This window comes from Podarcis liolepis, assembly GCF_965112155.1.
Source record: "Podarcis liolepis genome assembly, chromosome: 4".
In the NCBI taxonomy this organism is placed as follows: domain Eukaryota; kingdom Metazoa; phylum Chordata; class Lepidosauria; order Squamata; family Lacertidae; genus Podarcis; species Podarcis liolepis.
In genome coordinates this window covers 66633366-66657426 of record NC_139558.1, presented here as the reverse complement: position 1 = coordinate 66657426, position 24061 = coordinate 66633366, and the positions used below count along the sequence as shown (strand labels likewise).

At 38.1% G+C, this 24061-nt stretch overlaps 2 protein-coding genes across 20 annotated transcripts in view; both read right to left on the bottom strand.

Moving 5' to 3' along the window:
- Nucleotides 1-3502, bottom strand: part of GABRR3 (gamma-aminobutyric acid type A receptor subunit rho3) — a 30921-nt gene extending 27419 nt beyond the window's left edge. For 3 of the 10 annotated variants that reach the window (XM_083498664.1, XM_083498667.1, XM_083498670.1), the window contains exon 1: nt 2618-2857. The gene's annotated coding sequence lies outside the window, so the exon portion shown is untranslated. Of the gene's footprint in view, nt 1-1076; nt 1305-2617; nt 2988-3417 lie in introns of those variants that run through there. The other 7 variants (XM_083498669.1, XM_083498672.1, XM_083498668.1 and 4 more) reach the window with 7 other exon arrangements.
- Nucleotides 3503-7130: 3628 nt separating this feature from the next.
- Nucleotides 7131-24061, bottom strand: part of DCAF6 (DDB1 and CUL4 associated factor 6) — a 44662-nt gene continuing 27731 nt past the window's right edge. For all 10 annotated transcript variants that reach the window (XM_083498590.1, XM_083498593.1, XM_083498596.1 and 7 more), the window contains 9 exons: nt 20425-20536; nt 18256-18371; nt 15311-15394; nt 14774-15092; nt 12888-13026; nt 9865-10021; nt 9362-9450; nt 8113-8218; nt 7131-7568 (listed from right to left, as the gene is read on the bottom strand). In XM_083498590.1, the coding sequence (XP_083354716.1) occupies nt 7504-7568; nt 8113-8218; nt 9362-9450; nt 9865-10021; nt 12888-13026; nt 14774-15092; nt 15311-15394; nt 18256-18371; nt 20425-20536 (1187 nt within the window). In that variant the 3' untranslated portion in view covers nt 7131-7503. The remainder of the gene's footprint in view (nt 7569-8112; nt 8219-9361; nt 9451-9864; nt 10022-12887; nt 13027-14773; nt 15093-15310; nt 15395-18255; nt 18372-20424; nt 20537-24061) is intronic.

Here is a 24061-nt window from a genome sequence, read left to right as displayed (position 1 = left end):
GTACAAAATTAATAAAGTCACAAGTTTTTGAAGATGAGCAGAGGCATTTTTAATTCAGTTGGTGATGTTTCTAAAACTGTAAGACTGGGTTTTGACTTGCTCCGAGTTTCTCATTTTCTTTGAAGTCATAGCAGCTGTGCATTTTCATATAATCAGATATTAGTGCTGAAGTAGGGGGAAATCACATGGGTTGAGCAAGTATTTTGTGAAGCTATTTTGCTTCTAAATCCAAGATGCTTCATCTTTCTGCTTTAGCAAGTCCAATCACTGAATTAATTTCATCCCTAAATCCTCTCAGTTACTTTCTGCACAAGGCAGCATATCAAGTAAACTGTTTTAAAACAAAGGTAATATTAGGGGGAGATGTAAATCTGATGGTGGCGTGTGAAACTCTACAGCGGCTTATACACCTTCCTGATCTGAATCCGTAAGGCATTTTTTTATTACTGTTAAATAAAAATGAATGGCTTAAGATGGACGGTGCTTGTGAACAGAACATGCCAGATGCGGCTGAAGCTGGCAACATAATCTTAGTGTGTTACTAGGGAAACACAAAAATGTATTCCAAATGCCCTCCTCACCCTGCCTAGCTAGACAGTGAATTGAACTTCAGATACTTGTGAGCACACGCAAAGACCCTGCTCCCTTTTATTCTGAATTCAGTAATCTGCAATAACTACTATCCACCTATTTACAGTCACGTCGACAGCAGCATCAACAGAAATACACACTAATACATGAAAAATACACAAGATATTTTTAAGGGTTGTTCAACTTTGGCATACTGGATTCTTTTCTGAGTCTCTTATATGCCTGCTTCATCATGGTCTGGTCTGGTCTGGTCTGGTCTGAGGAAGTATTGAAGGTTTAAAAAGCAGCTTGAGAATTAAAAGCTATTTCTTTTATATGAAAACTTGCAATGAAGTAGCGAAAGAAAAGAATTTTAGACTAAGGGGACATATTGTTTTCTTGTATTTTCTAAAATCTCTCAGAGAGGGCAGATAGTGTTCAAAAAGTTGGAGGTAGGCTGCAGAACTAAGAGAAATTACAACAACCAAAGAATGTTTAAAGCTTACCTAAAGGTAAACGTAAACCATTAGGTCCAGTTGCAGACAACTCGGGTTGTGGAGCTCATCTCGCTCTATAGGCTGAGGGAGCCAGCGTTTGTCCACAGACAGCTTCCAGGTCATGTGGCCAGCATGACTAAGCCGCTTCTGGCAAATCAAAGCAGCACACGGAAATGCCGTTTACCTTCCTGCTGGAGCGGTACCTATTTATCTACTTGCACTTGACGTGCTTTCAAACTCTAGGTGGGCAGGAGCTGGGACCGAACAACGGGAGCTCACCCCATCGCGGGGATTCAAACCACCAACCTTCTTGATCGGCAAGCCCTACACAGAGCCAAATTTGTTCTGATTGAAAATTGCTTTGTAACAAAAATGGTAACCTGAGTAATGTAGCTGGCTCCTTGTATCTATCTAGATTTTAGCTGAATAGATGTAATTTTGACTGGACACACAGGCAACATTACAATATGATAACATTGTGTGCCTGATAGATGCTAGCACGGAAAAGCTTAATGAAAGAAGCTTTCCCAGAGGACTGCCAAAAACAACAGCTGATTCCTGATACTAAAGGCGGGGACACACACAAGAAAACATACTACAACAGATTACAAATTACATATACTGTTGTTCAGTAATCCTCTTCTGTGTAGAGTAGGAATGTCTTATTCAATGCATGCAACAAGAAGACCCTACCAGCAGAATACTGATATGCAAAAAACAAGAGCTGATCCACAGCACTATCTTCCATATCTGGAAATGTGATTTGTATTTCCAGGGAGTAATAAAGGGATCCCATGCAGATTAGCAGAGCAAACCTGCAGATTTGTCTCTGAAAGCATTAGGAATTCTTAGTAGTCATGGAATAAGAGGATAGGTGTTCCTAAATATTAGTAATGGATTAAAAAACAAGAAGACAGAAATAAACAGAAAAAATAATAATTACAGTGGGCAGTAATTGTGGAGTTCCTCAAGGATCCAAATTCAGATAAACGGTCTGTTCTGGAATCAGGGTAAACAGTACGGTAGTCATGTTTTTATGAGGCCTATATTCCCCCCCTATACCAAAAATGTCTCTGCTGTAAATGCCACCCCCAGCTAGCTGCCAGTTTTGGATCCCAGCCATGGAAAAAGCTATTTAAAAACAAGCTCCAGAAAGCAATTTCAGGAGAGAATCATCAGGCAGGGGAAAGTTTACATTCTCCTAATCCACCTACCAATTCCCATTTGCACAGAGAGGGTTACCTGAACTCAGAATGAATTAACCAAAAATTATTATCATAAAGAGACATTAAAGAGCAATAAGAGACAGAAAAAAGTATCCACTGCTGTTATCCTTGCTGTAGGGAAAAGCAGGCTAAGGACATGTAGGGAGAGGAAACTGCCAGGCCTCTGAATTTGGCTTTTAAGGCCGTTTGGGGCAAACCTCACTCATATCATATGATGTCAGGTGTTTGGCTAATGGTGGGCTAATGCCACAGGTTCTCTCACCCCTGCTGCAAAAGATGAAGTTGTATGCTCAAGATGAAGGGGTCAGAGCGGCCCTTACTTACCATTTTGTACTTACTGAAACTGCTTAGCCTTAAGAGTGCTTCTTTGTCCTTTTCACACATGAGGGAAGTGGTTGCTGCTTCCTCAGGAGAATATAGAGTTTTCATATAGGGTTTTTATGGAGATTCAGCATCTCAAGGGGAAAACCTGCCTTTTATTCTGGATAGAAACTATTTAGGCCTACAGCCTCTCCACAGCTAAACAGTCACTTTAATCACCACCGCAAGTTCTTCCCACACTCCCATAGGAGGCAGTGGGGCTGCTCTTCCAAGCATTAATCCTCAAATTACCAAAAGGGCTGTTTCCACATACTTTCACCTTACTAGGCCTCACCACTGCAAATAGGTTTTAAAAAAACAACAACACTCAAAGGGGGGGGGGGGGGAGCCTGTTTGAGAATGAGAAATATTTAGGGGATTAATCCTTCTCCCATAAGCCAGTTCTGCCTCCTGTGTGGTGCCCATCTTTAAGTGGGGTGAGGTAGGACTTACTGTATTGCTTGATGAGCATTTTAGGAATATAGTATTGTGTGTCATTTTAAATTTGGCTTATCTGTTTGCATTTTGTTGTTTAATTATAGCACTTATTACTGAGCATTTGGACAGAATGCAGCTTGCATGTTTTTCTATCTCCAAAGGTAAATGAGCAAGAGAGAGGAACTGAACTACTGTATCTGTAGGCCCCCCCCCCCCCAAACAATATTCCTGGCTGTTTTTCAAACAGAGGCTGGTTCCTTCAAGTTACAAGCACTCAATTGGCCTCAACCAGAAGTCAGGCATTTAGTGTTGCTGGTCTTACGTACTTCCAGCAGATTCCTGCAGTGAAACATGCTTCCAGTGGAGATTCAGCAGGCATCCTTGTTTATGACTGTCAGGTGTCTCTTGAAGACTTTTGTATGGTGATAGGCATATCTTCTTGATTAGCTAGGCATTTGAATGATTTTGTGCTGTTTTTACGTTTTATTTAGATATAGTTGTACACCATCCTGGTGTTTTATAGGATTTATGCTTTTATAAAGCAGCCATCCCATGGACACTCTCAGAAGTACAGTTGTGGTATACTGTGGTCCATTGTGTCTGTGTACCTGCTTACAACATGGGCAGTCCCCAGTACATGGTTTATCTTCATACCATTGCCAGTCTTAGCAGCAACTTATAGTAGTCCAGAAACAAGCCTTGATGCAGCGACTAAGAGTTTCAAGTGGCCCCCCACTAAGCAACTATATTGTATGAGTGGCCCTGTGATGAAGGGGTGGTTTTGAGTTTAATGAAATTTTTACTCTGACCCCTCTTCATACAACTCACAATCACAATTTGTGACTGTATATCAAAGGTGGGGATGGCAGCATGCTTTTCTTCGGGTAAGGACCAGTGGCGCAGTCCTGCTCTTCCTTAACCACAGGTTATTTTATTTTGGACATTCCTGCAAGTGCGCTATGAATAACAGAATCCAAATTTTAGAGTACACCCAGGTGTGAAATTGAGGTACATCCAGGTAAGTAGTTTGTCCCTCAGTTTAGTATAGAAGATCTCATTAACAATGGATATTCCATGTTCTCTTGTTCTTTGCACCTTTTTCACACATTCACAGTAGCCTTCAGATGTTCTTAGAAGTGTACAGAAGCAGAGTAGGAAAAGGACTACTATCTGGCTTTACAGTCACTCCCTAAGCACCTGCCACCCTGTAATTTCAGCTTAGATCTCACAATGAGGATTTGGGTTGGAAACTTTCCATGAGTGTAAATTCCTGTGATGCCTGTCTTTTTGTCAGCAGATTGTGTCATTACATTTTGTGACTGATGATAGAAGAGGAAGCTAACTGTGCCTCTGATGAGCTGAAGAGAAGCCTGGCAGATGAAACCTGTTACTATTCAATATTTCTCCATGATATCACAAGCTTCTGTTTTTGTTTTAGATTAGATCATCCAAACCCTGAAGCAGTTAAATTTAACAATGATTAGTTGGGGAAAGTGTGTAAGGTTTAAACATGGCAAACTGCAGTCAATCTAAAACAGAAGTGAAAGCTTCCAAATTTATTGTGGCCACACCAGAGGAGTGCAGAGTCCAATGCTGAGTTAAATGTTGACTGAGGTTTGTTCTTGTAGTGCTAGAACCAAAATTTTGTGTCAAACAATACGCCTAAGGGAGAGCATGATGGCCATCTCATTCCCATATAAAACTGCCATTCAAGTATGTTTAGAATCACAGCTAATAACACTAAGTCAAATTATGGCTTAGTGCAAATGAGCAAACATGTAGATTCCTGGAGCGAAGATCATAGGCAGCACTCACTTGGTCTCACTGTTGTTGCACTACCCAGGGCTAAGCCATGGTTTGGTTTAGGCCCAAACCTGGGCTCATGGTTTGTCTCATTCCAGATGAACCACAAGCTATAACCACAAGCTGTAACCAAGATTTGCTCTTGGGTTTACTGCTTGTGGTTTAGTAAGCCATAATACTAAGCCAAACCATGGGCTTAGACCTGGTAGCGCAGGAGCGGCAGGACCAGGAAAGGAGAGGTGCAATGGCAATTTTTGCTCTGGGAACCCACAAAATGCTTGTTTGCACCAGGCCATGGCTTGGCTCAACGTTGCATGCAAAATGGGTCAAAGTTTGATACTCGTTTGGATTTTAAATAGGGCTACAAAGTTTACATAGTAAATGTATTTTTTAAAATTATTGATTTAAAAGGTGTCACCTATTAAAACAAAACTAAATAATTTGATGCTCCTGATTTAATAAAAGTACTAACAAAACTGTAGATGGCAAACACCATCTTAAAAAAGGAATTTCCTATTCTTCCCTAGGAAGGAACACCTATTCTAAGATGGTACCTGTTGTAAGATATCTAATCAAAGTAATAATTATTATTTATAATAATAATTTATTATTTATACCCAGCCACTCTGGGCAGCTTCCAACAAAAGATTAAAAATACATTAAAAGTATACTTCTTCAGAGCTACTTATTTTTTACCTGAACACAATTGACTAAAATTGATATGATTCATCTACAGTGGTACCCAGGTTCCCAAACACCTTGATTCTCAAACGCCGAAAACCCAGAATTGTTCCGGTTTTCAAACATTTTTTGGAAGTCGGACATCCAATGCGGCTGTCAGCTATTGTTTCCAGGGCACCTGCACCAATCAGAAGCTGCAACTTGGTTTTCAAACATTTCGGAAGTCAAACGGACTTCTGGAAGGGATGAAGTTTGGCACTTCTCTTTTTTGCTATTTATTTTGTGTTTTTCTTTTTGGGGCTTTTTCAGTTAATTTGTTTTTGTGACTGTGTGGAACCCAGTTCAGCTACTGATTGATCGATTGTACGACTGTGGAAATGGATAAAAGCCCCCTCCCCCCCAATCCAAACAGTGACTATCATCAGTACAGGTAACAAAAAAAATAATAAACAATTAATTATCTACAATACTGTCTTATTTATTTTATAGTATAGTACATTGATTACTGCTTTCATTTTATGGATCAATGGTCTCGTTAGATAGTAAAATTCATGTTAAATTGCTGTTTTAGGGGTTGTTTTTAGAAGTCTGGAACAGATTAATCCATTTTGCATTCCTTTCTATGGGGAAAGCGCGCCTTGGTTTTGGAATGCTTTGGTTTTGGAACGAACTTCTGGAATGGATTAAGTTTGATAACCAAGTACCACTGTATTACTATTAATCAGATGATAGCCCTTGTTATAAAATTTTAGTAACATCATAGTCAAAAAATGAAGTTTTTCTAAGCTGGTGAACAGAAGTTTCTGTGGTAACTTGCTCTAAGATGTAGGATTTTAGGACAACTTTTTAGACTGAAAACTGAACAAATTAATGGTAGATGTACCGAATTAAGGTGGCTGGATAGTGACTCTTAGGTAATCTTCAGTAGTCTCCATTTCCAATAGCTACTATTCAGAAATAAGTAATTTTTGCAAAAACACTTAAGTGGTTTTAATTAGGAATTAGGTAGGAGGAAACCCAGCCAGATGGGTGAGGTATATTATTAATTATTATTATTATTATTATTATTATTATTATTATTATTATTATTATTATTATTATTATCATCATCATTATCATCTTATTCTTATCATCACCCACTGCCTTATTATTAGCATTAAGATACAGTACCATCAATATAGCCCATTTTCCCAACAGACTTTGATCCAGAAGGCTACATGGCTGGATCTGTGCACACAGTCGAGTATTGCAACAGCAGTCTTCTGTGCTGCATGACAAGCTGCTTTTTATCAGAGCTTCCAAAGCAATTCAGAAACTATATAGTCACACATTCCTAAAATGAAACATTTAACTTTAGCACATAAAATAAAAGTTCTGACTTAAATGTCTTTTAAGAAGGCAGAATAAGGTTCTAGTCAACTTACAAGTTATGTAAGTCTCCAAACCCCAATAGGATTTCTGTGGGGAAGGGTGGAAACTGAAATTTCTGTAGTCAGTAGAGAATGTGATGTGTTGATTTCCTCACATAGTGGTCAGAAAAAGACAAACACAAATGTAAAACAACCACATCTTTTAATAGAAAGCAACAAACATGCAAATAGCAGGTATAGAAATTTATTTGAACCAATGTTTTCACTATAAGGTAAGTTATTTTAAAACACTGATCCAAGCTCCCATGTTTGCAAGTTAAGGGAAAATATTGCACTTCGCATTTTCTAGCACCCCTCATACACTGCAAAACATTTTAAAAATATTTTGCTTATTTTACTTGCACACTTTTGCAAGTCATGCACACATTCATTCAAAATCAAAACGTTAGGTTACTCAAAAGCAAAACCTTAAAATTGCACTAAAGCTTTGTAAGGAAAAATATAATTCATGACTTATACAAATTTCATGACGTCTAGGTGCTTTCAGAGAAGAGCCAATTACTCTTCATCTTCGTTTTCATTTTCTTGGCCAGATCCTTCAGACCTGTCTCCTTCCAGCCGGTCTGTAAAATATGGGAGTAATTGTTAAATGACAGAACCAATTTGAAAGCCATTTTTCCAATTCAGAAAACAAAATGACATTTTGTTCAACTACTGTCCAGGGTCTAGTGATGAATGAAGTAGAAATGCTTAAGGTATACTGAACATATATACTCCCCTTTACGAATATGATGGAAACACAGTAGGGGGGGAAATATGAATAGCTGCTAAAAATTCTGATTCAGATAATTTGCCCAGGCATTAGGATGGTGCCTGATGTCTCCACCACCTGGGGATGCCTATGGATCCTTGGATCTTGCCTGTTTTCACACACTGACAACACATCCTTTAAAAGTCTATCCATGATATTTTATCTGCACAATCAGAACGAATTTCAGGAACCAAAATTTTGTATTGAAAAATACAACTTTTGAGCAGTCTGGCCCCAAAATGGCAACTAGTTGAAATGAAACACCTCACACAAGAAATCTAGTCAAAAGTGATTTCTGGTTTGTGACCGTAACAAATCAATTCATTCAGTAAAAAGTGTCTGTAGAATCTTCCTACCCGCTCTTATATGGTTCAAAGATGCCAACATCCTTAGCATAAAAGAAGCTGGAACAGTGATTGTGTTTCTGGTTTCTTCCAGCATTAATTCATTTCGAGTTATAACCTGGGGTAGGGGGTAGAGAGGAAGTGAAATAGTTACTGAGCAAGAATTTAACAGAGCAGATTTAGAAAATAAGGCTTGTTGTATATATTTATGTGCCACTATTATATGAGCATCTGACATAAACACTGTATCACTAGGACTTCTCTTTACCCAATACATGTTTCACTGGTGCGCACAACTCTTTAACAATTTGAGGCTATTCATGATCAGTTCACTTCTATAACAGAATTTACAGTAACAGATAGGTAGCCGTGTTGATCTGCCATAGTCAAAATAAAAAAAAAATAATAAAAAAAATAAAAATAAAAAACAAAAACATAAAAATAAAAATAAATAAATTACCAAACTTAAAACCATGGAGAGACCTGGTCTGAACAAAGACATTGGATTCTTACATGACTAAGCCATTTTTCACCTTCTCACCCCTTGCCTTTTCCTGTAAGACCTATTGCAGTCGTTAAGAGTCGTCAACAGGCTCATCTCCGCTATCTGCCAATCACCCATTCCCACCACCCTTCTGAGTAATACCCCTCCCCACCTTCTCACTATATAGAAGGATCTGGCAACTTCTGTTTCAGTGTATCTGAAGAAGTGTGCATGCACACGAAAGCTCATACCAAGAACTAACTTAGTTGGTCTTTAAGGTGCTACTGGAAAGAATTTACAGTAGTACCTCGGGTTAAGAACTGAATTCGTTCCAGACGTCCATTCTTAACCTGAAATGGTTCTTAACCTGAGTGAGGCGTGCTTTCTTTAATGGGGCTTCCTGCTGCCGCTGTGCCGCTGGTGCACAATTTCCATTCTTATCCTGGGGCAAAGTTCTTAACCTGGAGCAACCACTTCCTGGTTAGTGGAGTTTGTAGCCCGAAGCGTCTGTAACCCAAGGTACCACTGTACTATATTTCAATCCATGTTGCATGTGCCATAGAATCTAGTTCCATGCTCTAATAACAGTGACACATCTCACACTGTGAACTGGTCTTTTTATGGCAACACATCTATGAAATTATTGTTTTCTTCTAAGTTACAAATTGGTATTAGTGATGCACAGAAAGTATTAACTTCCTCAAACAAAAGCAACTTCAATATTGTCAGGAAAGAAAATTATAGAAATAGGAGTGTTACTACAGAATATCATCTTACCTCGTCAGCAAGTTTCCGATTAAAGATTTTGGATTCTTCTAGTGGGGACCAGATTTTAATATCATAATCAATACCTGATGAGGCTAGAACTAAAACAATTTAATAATATATTAAGTAGCCATTATTTTACATTTGCAAATACAAACAATATTTGGTGGTTGGCACACTTTGTTGCACCCCGCCCTGCGGCCCCAATTTCTTAGAAAAATTTCACTTTTAAATTCACTCTTATGTTCCACTTAGAACTTCTATTCCCTAGGGAGCATTCACATGTGCATAATTTGCAACATGTAGGCAATGATCTGAAACAGACTATGAGGATAACTTTAAGACAAGATCTCTCATTAGTATCCACTTCACAAATTAGCTAAGGTCCTTCAGACTGCAAACTATTAAAAATAACCTATCATTTTGGTAGAACATAGATGAAGCCAAGTGTTTTCAAGGGCTTCCCTACAAGCTATGCATATGCCTGTAAATTATAGAGAGAAAAACAATCTTACTTGGGTCAAATGGATGTGGCTGCAGACAGTTCACCACGTGGTTATCTGCTTCCAGCAGCATCAAGTGCTCAGCAGTATGCCGATCCCAGATAAAGATATGGCCACAATCTGAACCACTCATAACAAAGTTAGAACCCCAAAAATTGGCTTCTTTTATCTATACAGAAAATAAATTGGGGGGAACAAAACATTTCATTATGGTTAGTATGCACAGCTGGGAGACATTCTAATTCACTTTCAAAGTTGTACACAGGCTGTATTCATACACAACACTAAACTATGGTTCAGTGTCATATGAACATGCCTCAGACTTCACAACTCCTTTCCATCCCCTGACATGGCTATGCGCAATTGGTTCCATCTTTAACAAACAGCAATTTAGCATTAGGTTTGAATGCAGGCAAGCTGAAATAAGCCAACTTCAAACAGTGGTTTGATTTATCCATAACCTTAGCAAGGGCAGAACTGTGCCCACAACTTTTAAATAAAGATTTTTTTAAAAAATAGTTTGTTTCAAATGATACTATGCATTTAAAAAAGTGCCCCAAGGCCCTACATAGTACCTATAGCTAATATACATACTATATACATACTATATACTATATACTATATACCTATACAATGTTTAAAGCATCTATTTAGAAGAGACCCTAAGCAGCACTAAATAGAAAGGACTGTTGGCTTAGCTGGAAACATATTTCTATGTGATGTTATAGTGGACTCAATTAAGATTGCCTCCCCAAACACTCAAAGGCAGGAATACAGTTGCCTCAAAAGAAGTCTTTTGTCTCTGTTACCCTGAAGTGACCAATTACATTCTTGCCAAGCTAAAGAGTACAGAGACATAGAAACAAAGTACAGTGGTACCTTGGGTTACAAACACTTCGGGTTACAAACTCCACTAACCCAGAAGTAGTACATCGGGTTGAGAACTTTGCCCCAGGATGAGAATGGAAATCGCACGCCAGTGGTGCGACGGCAGCGGGAGGCCCCATTAGCAAAAGCACGCCTCAAGTTAAGAATGGTTTCGGGTTAAGAACCGACCTCTGAAACCCGAGGTACCATTCGTAACCTGAGGTACTATACCCCTATACAAAACACCAACAGAACAACAACTTCTCCAAATTCTCTAAACGTGGCAGGGCAGCAACCTGACATAAATGCATGAGATTGCTGCCACTGACCTCAGGACTAGAACCTGGATCTGTTCTAGGCAGCAGGGGCAGACCGAAAATCCCTACCGTTTTCAGAAGACCTTGGGGAACAAAAATATTGGCAGTGGTGGTAATTGGGTAAAAATAGCCTTCAAAGGCATGGCCTTTTTCTTTGAACTCCACCAACACACCTTTTAAAGCTTCATGACTAAATAGCTTTCCACCTAACAAAAGTTTCAGAAGAAAGGTTAATAAGGGCTGCTGAATCAGCTTCCCTGTTATTCTTTTGCTAGATCATTAAAGAATCACTGCTGATTTTTGTCAAAAGCTGCACAGGGGCTGACTGCTGAGGAGCAGTACTGAAGACTGATTGCATCGATTGTGGTGGGGAGGGCTCGAGCCCTACAAACTCATTCCCAGACTTGAATCACAGTTGACAATGTTGATTCTCCAGGGAGTGGAGGAAATGCCATGCTCCTTCTGGAGTAGTCACCTTTGGTCCCCACCCTGCACTCAGCTCTCACCTGTGGCTCCAAGAAGCTGTCAGCATGCAACAGCAGTCACACCTTGGGAACGGCTTCGAGTGGTCACCTGAGGCTACCCTAGAAGAGGGTAGCCAATAGGTCTTGCACCCTCAGTGAGTTAGGGACCTCCCCTGCATGCAAAGACAGGCTCCAACTGACTGAGCAGATGAGACCAATAGTGGGTCTAATGGTAAAGAAGGCAGATTCTGCATGTGCTGTAGAGGGAAGTGAGGGGAATATGGGGCCTGTCAATCTGGGAAGGTAGCCCATCAAGGAGAAGGATCCTAAACCTCTGCTGCCTTGTGAGATATCTTTGGGAGAAGAAAAGGCGAAGGAGAAAGCCCTCCACAAATCCGGAGTGGTGTCCCTAAGACGGTTGGATGGCACCTTGTATGCCTCCTTCCAGCAACTCCTGAAGCCAAGCTTGTGCCAAATGTATTGCTTTCCTTTCCTTGGACACCAGTGAGGCCAAGAGGGGGTCCTGTTGTCTGGGCAGCCCATGACACTGCCCAGCCTAACGCAACAGTTTGACAGCACCGTTGGAGGCACACTCCATTGTTTCTCAAGACAGACAGATGCTAACAACAAGGTGCCTTCCTTCTCTGACAGATCCTTCCTAGCTCTCCTAATCCATGAAAGAAGTTGGAGGGTTACTGGGCGCCCTCTGGTGGCTCACACTGCCAATAATGTCACATTTATTACTTGGCCGTCCTCAAGAATGATGGTCATTACTGAGAAAATTACATGTCGGGGGAAATCACTGAACAAATAAATTGCAGTAAAAATAATCACAAAATCAATTGCAAGGAAACACCCATGAGAAACACAGGGAAATGAAGCTTCACACACTCAAACAGTCCAGGGCACCAAGGGAACAGACAAGAGTCCTAGATACCATAAACACAAGAAATACAACACAGATTCAAAATACAAGCCTGAGATATGGAGAAGCAAAAAGGAGAGAGAAATTATGTCTTAGGCAACTGCCCCCAGTAAGGGCAAAAATGTAACTTCAGTTCAGGAGAACAGAGGCAAAATAGTTTGTCTGAGGTTTCTTCAAGGCGATTTTGTTCCTGCCTTCGAGTGGATGAAGAAGCCAAACCCATGCAAGTCCATTATAACACCAGGGGAGAGTGTTACTTTTCTTTTAAATTCAAAGTTATTTCATAATGTTGACCAGGCATACATTGCTCCAGACTAAGACTTTGCAAAGGTTCTTGAGTAACCATAACTGTATTATGATGTGCATATATCTTAATTTTTCTTATAAGCTCTCTTCTAAAATAATTAGTATAACACATATCTAGAGCAAACCAAATTATAAATTTAGCAATAAACTATGTACCATTGTCCGGGAGTTTCGATGACCTTTGTAAACCATTTTTATTAAAGGGCGTCTAATATTCAGTGTTTCCAATTCCTCCATCTCTTTTCTCTCTTTCCTTCTTCTGAAGAGCTCCTGAATGCGAGCTACAGCAGATCGTCTATGGATTATGAAAAGAAGGCCATCATTGTCAGAAAGCTACATAATAACCTGGTTTGCAGTCCTGTTCAGAGTTTGGTTGTTTAGATCCCAGTAACCTTAATGGGATTTAAGCAGGCTAATTGTGCCTAGAGCGTTAGACCACTAGCCCATATAAAACAACCTTTGCCTTTTGATACATTATTAAACATTTGCTTTTACTCTCAAACAACAAAAAGAGGGAGGACAGCAGAGCTTGAGCATGCAAATACAGCCTGTGCAAGTTTTCTTTTGAGTATTATACTCAGTGCCAATAATGAAATTGAGGATTTTATAAGCACCACCAGCAGGTCGCCCATTGACAGCATTTGAAGCAGAAGCTGTCAATTAGCCAATGGATGCATTCAAGCAATATAATCATTTTAACGTAAGAACACAAGAATAGCCTGCTGGATCAGGCCAATGCCCATCTAGTTAAGCATTCTGTACTCACACTGGCCAACCAGATGCCTATGGGAAACCAGCAAGCAGAACATGAGCTCCCCTCCCATGGTTTACAGTAACTAGATATTATGTTAATCAACAAATCACGTAAGCCGTGACACATGAAAAATACAATATGTGTTTAACAAAAGAGAACTACCTGGGCTTTACTTCCACTGTATATTTTTACACTGCATTCATCTTTAATGAACACACTAAAGAGGTTAATAGACTTGTTAAACCTTTCACACAGCAATTACCTTTATCTGGGGGGGGCACAACATATAACTAAAATTACTCTCCACTGTCACCCTCTCTATATGATGTCCAATAGATTTAAAACTTGTATAGTAACCAGTACAAAAGGTGGTTAGATACCATACCAATGAAGGAAGTAATCATAATTCTGCATGGGATGGTAATTCTGAATTACCTCAATATTCTACCACCTACTGCTGTTCCTCTTATATATCTAGTGAAAGGAATAACAGCTGAAGTCATTCAAATAAAAATAATGTATATAATATTGTTAAGAAACTGTACAGTGCTCCAGGTCCAATTTAACCATCCCCATTCACTCATGAAGCACGCTAAGTGACCTCGGGCAGTTACACAAACTCAGCCCACCCTCACGAGGTTGTTGTGAAGATAAAATGGTGAAGACACCATAAGCACTGTGTCAAGCTCCTCAGAGAAAAAGCAAACAATTCTATATCAATTTTCTACTAGTCACTAAAAACAAATACAACCAGAATGTTTTCCAAGTTCCTGGAAGACAATCAAGCTCTGTTAAGTACAAGGAAAGAGAATTCCATGTGCATGAAAAAGCGACTAAGTGAACCTCTTTATATATGCCTGTTATGCAGACATGGCATATAAACAAACACATGGGACCATGTACTCCTGCAGCGCAATCATATATGTTTACTGAGAAGTAAGTCCTGCTGAGTCCACTGAAATTTAACCCCAGGTAAATGTGTATAGGATAGTTGCCTTCAGTATGAGAGTCCAGGTCATTGAAGGATCACACGATGTGCTACAATACATAGACAATTATGCAAATCCAACTGAAAATATAAAAAGACAATGCACTGAGGTAGAATTTTAATATCCAAGTAGAGCAAGTAGAATCTCATGGTGAAATGAGGGCTAATCCTTCATGCCTATCATGAATACATGTTGACAGCATAACTTTTAAGAGGTCTGAATGATTCTGCTGCATGATTTCCCATTTTTTACTTCAACAGAACTGTCTTTAGGAGGGGAGAGCGCACCACAATACTAACCTATGGCCTACTCCTCCACGAAACCGGGCTCCTGGTATCAGAACAGGGTCATCATCACTATCATCAGTTTCTTGGAAAGCAGAACTTCTCATAGATGATTCTTCATGAGAAGCAAGCCCTGAGGAATCTGGTTGGGATTGAGGTTCATGATTTGTATTATTTGAGTTGGCAGTGGACTCTGTACTTTGTTGACTCACGCTTCCTTGCTCTTCTGTGTCTTTTCTTGATAAACCTTCACCTGGTGTCTGGCAGGTTATGTCAAGATGAGGATCGTTTTCTAGTTCCATACTACTTTCCAGTTGGTCAGACACATCATTATCTGATAGAACAAACAATGACATTTAATCAGTTACCACACTAAAAACATTTTGAATTATCTTTGACAACATTATTAAAACCTAAAGTAGAAAAAATAAATAGCTATAACCTGCCCTGGAGATATAAGTATTGCAGGGGTGCGGGGAGAAGAGAGCCTGAGCTTGCTTTAACAATTTACAGCTTTTGGGTAAAGTATGCATATGTTACCATTTTACATACCTGAATGTGGTGTTCCAACATTTTCACTTGTAGGTGTCAATTCTTCAACATTTGTACTTTCCCCATGTGAGTCTTCAGGAATTCCTGGAATTCAGTATTTAAATTATATAAATAGTGCAAATGGGCTACTAGCAATTTCTGAAATTAGCTATTATATACTGTTGTCACTATCATAAGCCTTCTAAAGTATTGTATAGCTTGCATGGAAAGTAATGAAAACTGACAAAAATGATGTACCGAAAAAATATTAAAAATATACAGTAAGTCAGGCACTACTGAAAAAATAAACTGGCTTTCTGATTTCATCTATATCTCTAGCTGTAGATTCTACATACTTATGTTAATCAAAATAGATTAGAATGTTTTGTGAATGAGTATTATTTATGTTCAACTGGAACAATAAAAGTGACTCAAGAATCACTTACTAATATCTAACATTCACAAGCTTCTTACAGATGACTCCATAATCTTTTGCAGCAATCCATTTTACAAGGCTTGTTTATTTTTGAGATTCTTTTATCTTACTAATATTGAATACTTATCATGGACATTAAGAATTTAACAATTCATATAAAATATATATTCATATAAATAGTTTACTATTAGGTTAATTTTATATTTTAAACGATGACTATATTGTTTTATGCAGGGCTCTGGATTTACAACAGAATACTAAAGTCAATGTACAAAGAACTGTGAAACTTCTTTCATGAGCCTAATGATGTGTTTGTGTCGTTTTTCCTCAAACAGCAACCCCAACATGCCACACCGCACACTACTTCTGAAACTGAGCATAGTTTAAGTATCATATTGTGATATGTGGGCTAACAGAAGCATCCCACAGAGCTCTGTGAATCACAGCATGGATGTTACACTTACCTCTTGTGCTCCAAACTCCCCAAAAATCAGATTGAAAACCTTGTTTTGTTCATAGTATATGTACAAATGTTTAATTTACTTAGATTTTTCATAGCTTTCCTCACCCATAGCCATAGGAAATCCCAGTGATTTACAAAAGGATAAAAATACAAGCAATAACAATATATCCATAAAAATAGTACAAATAAACCAAGAGTGTAATGATTTGAAATAAAGTAAGCACAGGCATACAATGATATAAAGGTGGCTATTTAATCTTTCTCTTTTTCCAGATTTTTCTAAGGAGGTGATTAAGGCATGCTCTAAATCTGCTAAAGTGAAAGCCCTTGCTAGGGCAAAAAGCTTGAAACACTATATTCAATTCCCAGCAAAGTTCTGCATTGAATATTCAGGTCAAACCCATAAATTTGACCAGTCAGATTTTGTAAAGCAAATAAAGACTGAGACTAAGCAATTCTTTGATTTAAAGGCCAAGACTTTGACCGCTAGGATGTATGAATGGGAAGCATACAAAGCTTGTATTAGAGGCTGAATTATAGCATGTGCATCACATAAAAAAACCTTAGAAATAGTAAAGGGAAAAAAGTGAAAGAGGAATTAAAAGATTTGTGGCCGTTAATAGATAATAACTCAACTGATAATCTGCGTAGTAAAATAAGAAAGAAGAAATTTGAGCTATGTAATACATTATCAAAACAAGTAGATATAATACTTATGTATATGGGGGGAAAGTATTGGGAAACAGGTGAAAGGGGGGTAGGATTCTAGCAAATTGACTTAAGCAAAAGAAAGAAAGGTTAACAGTCTCACAAATTAGAGGTGAATTAGATAATGTGTATGTGGAGTTTGGAGTTTACAGGGTTAAAACTCCTTAGTGTCCTGTATCTGGGAGGGGCCTGACGCAGGACCATACGTCACAGGCTTTGTCCGTCTTTGTCTGTGAGAGTTGGTTTCACTTTAGACTGAGAGACGCTGCAAAAGAAGCTGCGTGTGCTTTGATGCCGGAAAGTTCTGATGGATTTATTGCTGTGTGAATAAACACTTTTAGAGATAGCAACGAACTGTCTCTGGACTGATTTATCCCTCTAGCTCACACGGACTGCAGGACCACTGCGACTCTGTTTTCCTGCCCAGGTCAGCCCCAAGCAGAACTACGCGACTGGATGGCAGGATTTAATGGCCAAAGTGTATATAGCTCCAACAGAAAGAGGTATACTGGAAAAGGTGATGGAGAAGTTTTTTTTAAAAAAAATAAAATTACCTGGTTCAGAATCTATGCAAAAACAATTATTAATGTCCCTAATATCAGAAACTGATGTTTGAGAATAATCTCAAACATGGAAAACAGTAAAGCTCCAGGCCTAGACAGATTCCTGGTGGAATGGTACAAAACATACATTGATCTCTAGGCACCTAGGTTATTTCAATTATATGATGAGATATTCAGAGAAGGAATTAGCTCAACATTATTGAGCTAATCAGGCATACATTACTGTTATTCCAAAGCACCAACCAATGCCCAATTTCTCTGATTACTATTGATACAAACATTTTAATGGCAATATTGGCAAGTAGGCTGCAAACAGTAATACCAACTATTATTAAAAATGACCAAATAGGCTCTATAAAGAGAAGACAAGCCACAGATAATATCAGGCTGGTTGTGGATTTGATAGCTATATCATCTCTTGACAAATTGATAGAAGATATGTACAAACTTGCAGCACATAAACAAATCACATATAACCATTGAATTGCCATGGACAAATTTAACAATATTTGGAATTCATTTCTATAAACACTGCATTAGGTTAAATGCAGACTAACTACAATAACAATCTTGTAATGTTTATAAGTTATTTTTTAGTTTTTGGTTTTTTGTATATAGGTGTTATTTGCGCGCGCCCCTTTCCATTTTCTCCCCCCGCTTTTTCAAGTGTTATTTTATCCTGTGCACTTACAATTATATACACATTACTTTTTATCTTTCAAAAAAGTGTATGTATATGTGTATATATATATGGTGGCTATATCATTGCTATAAAGGCAACAAATTCACATCTTACTTGATTCTGAACTCTCTAATATTGGTGTCTCTGAACTCTGAGTTCTCAGGGATTCTTCCTGACCTTCTGGTTTGCTGTAATTTCCACTCCCTCTGGAACTTGAAGCTGTACTGCTCCTAGCAACAACAACATTCAACAGACGCATGTATTTATTTTAGATATTTATAGCCTGCCCTTCAAATATATTCCCAGAATAAAAACCATTTACTAGTATTATTGAAGTATGAGCTAGTTAAATAATATTATAAAGTAGGCAAAAAATATATCGCTATGGATATATGGGAAATACTCTGTAATAAGCACCATAAAATTTTATTAAAGACAGCAATCAGAAAGAACTGTTATATGGTAATGACAAGATGGTATATTAATCATGTTATAATAATAGTAATAGTAAGAAGAACAACCCCCAAAAATATTGACAGCGTGAAAAGGAAGCAAACTTCTTTTGCTGGGAATGTTGCAGAGAAAAAATTACTGGAAAATTATTAAGAGGATTACAGAAAGCATACTATGATATGCAATCCCTCTAGATCCTCTTTATTACCTTTAATAAAGATTTTTTTTATTTATTACCTTTAAAATTATATGGATGTATTTGTTTTCTTTATATTGAGTATTGTAGAAGCAGTACAATATATCTAAATATACAATATTGATTTTCATCAATTTAGTTTGATATTTTATATACCATTAATTATAATAGAGGAAATCTAAATATGTATGCAATCTATGCTGCTTTAAGATGTCTTCCCCATACATATATATACACACACACAAACACACGCTCTTTCAATTCTCATTTGGAAAAAGCTGCTTGTAATTTTCATTGTAGTTCAGAAATAACAAGAGTTCGTGTATACATACTAGTACTGAAGCAATTATAATTATTTAAAACCAAAATAGTGTTTGTTTTTGCTCTGTAACAAAATATTGTATTGATTATTGCTGTGTGGGTCGTGACCATTATACTATCTGGTGCATAATGCTTTCTTCTTCATATACTAGAATATAAAATCTGGATTCCCAGTTGGGTAACTGTAATACTTGGGGCTGCCCTTGAAGATTACCTGGAAGCTGCAGCTACTATAGATTGCTGCTTGCTAGGCTGTTGAGTGGAATAGTTCACTGGAGCCATGTAACTGTCCTGACTTGACAGTACCACTCTCTCAATGTCTTCCTGCACAGGCACTAAGCCCTTCCAGGGATGCCCTGCTCAGCACCTCACGTTTGGAAATTATGCAATGACACAGGAGAGCACCTTCTCTGCAGTGGTTCTCAGACTATGGAATTCCCTCCCTCTGAGGTCCATGTGGTGACAAATTAAGATCAATTTCACCACCAGGTTAACACTTTGCTATTTTTCAGGCATCTTTGAATTCTCAACTCTGCTCTGTTATAATAATAGAATAAGCTGCTCTCTGTGTTTTAATATTGTTTTTTATTGTTTCACCTGCTTTTGTTTTATTACTGCAATTATCGTACCCCACTCTGCTAAATTTGATATTCAATTCATATAGTAAGACTGAAAAGTGTTTTATTTGTAATCCCAGGGGCGGAAATGATCTCCAGTACGATTTACTATCCCAGTAAATGTAATGAAATAATGCCTGAAAGACTTTTCAAAATGATTTTAAAATACTGAAAGCACCATGTAAAGCTTGGGTGTATGAAATAAATGTATTTTTCATACAATTCCTAAACCTTGCATCTAGCCTAACACAATATTTCTCTGGTCTAACTCAGCACTTTTTCCTAATGAAGTTATTCTGGCAGTGTAGCATATGAAAGCTATTAAATGAAAAAGTTCAAGTGTGAGATCTAATGTTAACCATACTCAGAGTAAACCAAAATACAACTTAAATCCATTGGGCAGTATCCAGTGTTGTGCAAGCAGACTTCACATCACCTTCCTTCCCTCCCCACATAGCCCCCTATACTCCCCCATCTTCTCTAGAAGGTCCCCCACCATTCCAGAACAGATTTGTGCGGTGAAGACAAGGAAGGCAAAGTCCCACCACAAGTGGAAGTCTGTTCTACTTGCACATGGACAGTACTGAATACAGCCCATTGATTTCAATGGCCCATTGATTTCAATGGCCCATTGATCACCCCAAAATGCTACAACTGAAGTCATAGCTAGAATTGGGAAAAGTAGTGCAATCTTACCATTCATCAGTGAAGTCTAATTTTATTGTGCTTGTAGTTGTTCCTTCTGTACTATAATGTAAACTTAAAACAGGTTCACTTGTTCCAGGATGTGGACTTGCCTTTTCATCATCTGAAAACAAAGTGTTAGTAAGTGTGAACATACCACATATGTAAAGATATCATAATTCTGAGGGCAATTCTGTTTATTTTAGTAATAGCTTCATTAAAAGTAGAGCTTTGGAGCTTGTGCAAAATTAAACGCTTACGTATTAGGTATGATCACCTTGTAACTCTTAGGGAAAGGTCCAAACACAACAGCAATAAGGGGAAGTAGAAAACAAAGATTTAGAAATGCATGTAACATTTCTGCTGCCTCAAAGATATGCCATCTACACAGAGCCTTATCTATCGTAAATGATAAATGTCTAAATATTACAAATCAGTAATGTTTCCAGCAAATGTGTTTAATCATTTTTAACCGGAATCCTGAACAAGAACTGCAAATTAGCTGAATATCCAAAGAAGGAAAGACTTTTTTTTTAGTTGCTCCATGGGATGGTACTAGGTACAATGGATAATTAAAAATTCTTCTTTGAAAGTTGGGTTTGGTACGTTTCTGGAAATAGTTTCTATTAAAGTATAGAAAATATGAATGTTTTCTGGAAGACAGTTGCAGCCAACAAAACAATTTGTTTAAAGGAACAGCATGTCTTAGGACCAGGTATGTGAAGGACATGTGATTGCCTTTTCATTAAAACTGTCATTGGAGGCCCTGCTCTACATGCTAATCATGTGGCAATTGTGGAAATTATCTTTTCATACGTAGTGCCCCTATTGTGAAATACTCTCCCCAGGAGGCTCATCTGGTTCTTTTACTTTCATGTCTTTCTGACATTTTTATTTTTTAAAATCTTTTAAAATAGCTTCCTATGATGTTGCTGTTTCCACTGTTACCACTGCTTCATTGGATTTTAGAAATGTTAAATTAGTTTTGATATATTTGTACTTGCCACCTACAATATATTAATTAGTTTGAACTGAAGATGCAAGATATAAATTATATAAAACAAAGAGATCTTGTGCTACCTATTATATGTGTTCTTATTATATTATATTATATTATATTATATACCGTATATATATTATATGTGCTTTTATTATATTGTATATAATGTTTTTGCCTGGTGCCTAAAGATAAGTAACAAAAACATTCCTCTTCTCCCAGACCCTAATTACAAATCTATGGGGTTATTGTTTTTGTTTGTCACTATGTTACACATTTTTGTGTTTTTATATTGTAAACCACCCTGTGATCCTCAAATAAAGAGAGGTATAGAAATCCAATAAATACTAATTATAATTATTATAAAACTTTTTAGGCAAACCAGAGAGGAATTGATGAAAATGAGGCAAGGAAGGAAGGGATTTCCAAATAGGAAGGGAAATCAAGATGGAAATGGAGATGGGATAGGACTCTGGAACATGACATTTTCTCTCCAGTGAACTCTGGCTGGGAAAAACCCCTTCAATAATACACTTCTAGTTTGGTCCTGAGTGCTTTGGTAACCTTGCCTTCTATTGCTCTTTAATTAGAAATTGTTGCTGCTGTGCATGTGAGGCTCCACCCTGTATTTCTGCACCTTGCTGCCTGCCTGAACAACCTGCCTGTGCCTTTGTCTCTCTATGAAGTCTTAAAACATTAGATTTCAGCACAATGTTCCCACTCTTTTAATTGCTTGATTTTGCTGGTTCTTATAACTAGAAAACACAACAAAGGTTTTCCTATAACTGTGTCATTCAGCCTTGTGTAATTTTGAATAACCAAACAAGCATTTTTTTTTAACAAGAGTTTTGTAGCACTACCGAAGGCATCACTATTCAGTAGTAAATTCAATGGAACTTAATCTCATGTAAGTGTGTAAACTTAAAACATTCTTAACAACCTTTACATGAATAATAGCAGAAGCATAGACTCTGTTTTCATTTTCTTATTAGTAGATTGTTAGTAACTGTGTGTTGTTACCTTTCAGTTTTCCCTGAGGAAAAACAGATTTTTAAAGCTCAAGAGCAATTGGGGACAAATTTAAAACCTATTTTCAATAAGTAGTTTTCTTCTCTGGTGCAAGATAAGCAAAAATGATGAAAAGGCCAAAAAATGGGGGGTGCACAGGAGCAAACTATGTAGGGTGGAAGATGGTTGACTGCAGATGCCTGAACTTATATAGTACATAATATTACAAACAAGACACCAGAAGCAATCACAACCAACTCCTAACACATATATAACATAACTGAAAGTTTTAGTGATCACACACAAACACACACACACAGTAACTATCACTGGACAACACAACCCAATCTATAATTTTAGGACGTGCAGCTCTGCAAAGAAAGGAAGCCTCTTCTGTCTTAGCAAAGCTCCTGACATGATGCCAATAGAAGACTTGAGGTTGCCACACAGAACCCAGTCTTGTTGGTATCATTGCTCCAAGGCAATTCTCTAAGCTGGGGTTTATCTTCTCCACCAATACAGTCATACTTTGGTTTTCGAACAGCTTAGTTCTCGAGCATTTTGGCTCCCAAACGTGGCAAACCTGGAAGTGACTGTTTCGGTTTGTGAACTATTTTTGGAAGCCAAACATCCAACGGGGCTTCCAGGGCTTCTAATTGGCTGCAGGAGCTTCCTGCAGCCAATCAGAAGCCACGCTTTGGTTTCCGAAATGGATTCCGTTCGACTTCTAAGGTACGACTGTACATTGTTTGTAATGTAATTGCAAGTAGTTTTGCAATGGTAGTTCTAGTCCACTGGTTGTGATTTGCACCAGAAGCTTTGTCTCTCTTTTTGAAAAACCATGTCCTATAAGACCAAAAGTACTGAGCACAGGTGCCAACTCCCTGGGGCCCTGGGTGCCCGAGCACCCAAAAAATTCCCCATGAAGGGGCCGGGCACCCACAAATTTTCGTGCCAGGGCCATGCATGCTGCATGGCATCCACAGACCCGGGCACCAATGGCCATGGGGCCAAGTTGGCACTCCTGATACCAAGTACATGTAAGTGATGGTGAGTATATACCGTTCACAGAATTGCAATGCAGTGTAACTTATGTACACTGCATTGCTACTTTATCAATCTGCAAGTCAGCAAAACCTGCATAGTTGCAACCTGCACTAATCAGCTCCCAAATCTATAGAGAGAAAACTGATGACTGTACTTCCATTTCCAAAATCATAGGATCCAAGTATGAATTACTCTAATCAAACATATCCAAAATGTATCTATATTTCTTCTACAATAGGACATTGCACAAGTAATCCAGTCTCAGGTAGACCAGTGATTTGAGAGAGAAAATGTGATTTACAATCAGTTTTAGTCAAATATATTAAATTAACCTCAACTATAAACCTGTATAAGTGAGGGAGTGGTAAAGTTAAGATCACACATACAAAGAACTGAGAACAAATTATTCAAAATAATTCCAATGTAAGGCAATAAAGCAGCAATCCTGTATGAACTTTCAGGGAAGCCAATCCCCCAGAATTCAATGTGTCTTACTTCTGAGTACATATACTTAAAAACATATCACCTAACTACTTGCATATATTCCTAGTGTGTAGGTATAAGGCTCAGTGAGGTGTGCAGCAAGCTTTAAGATCA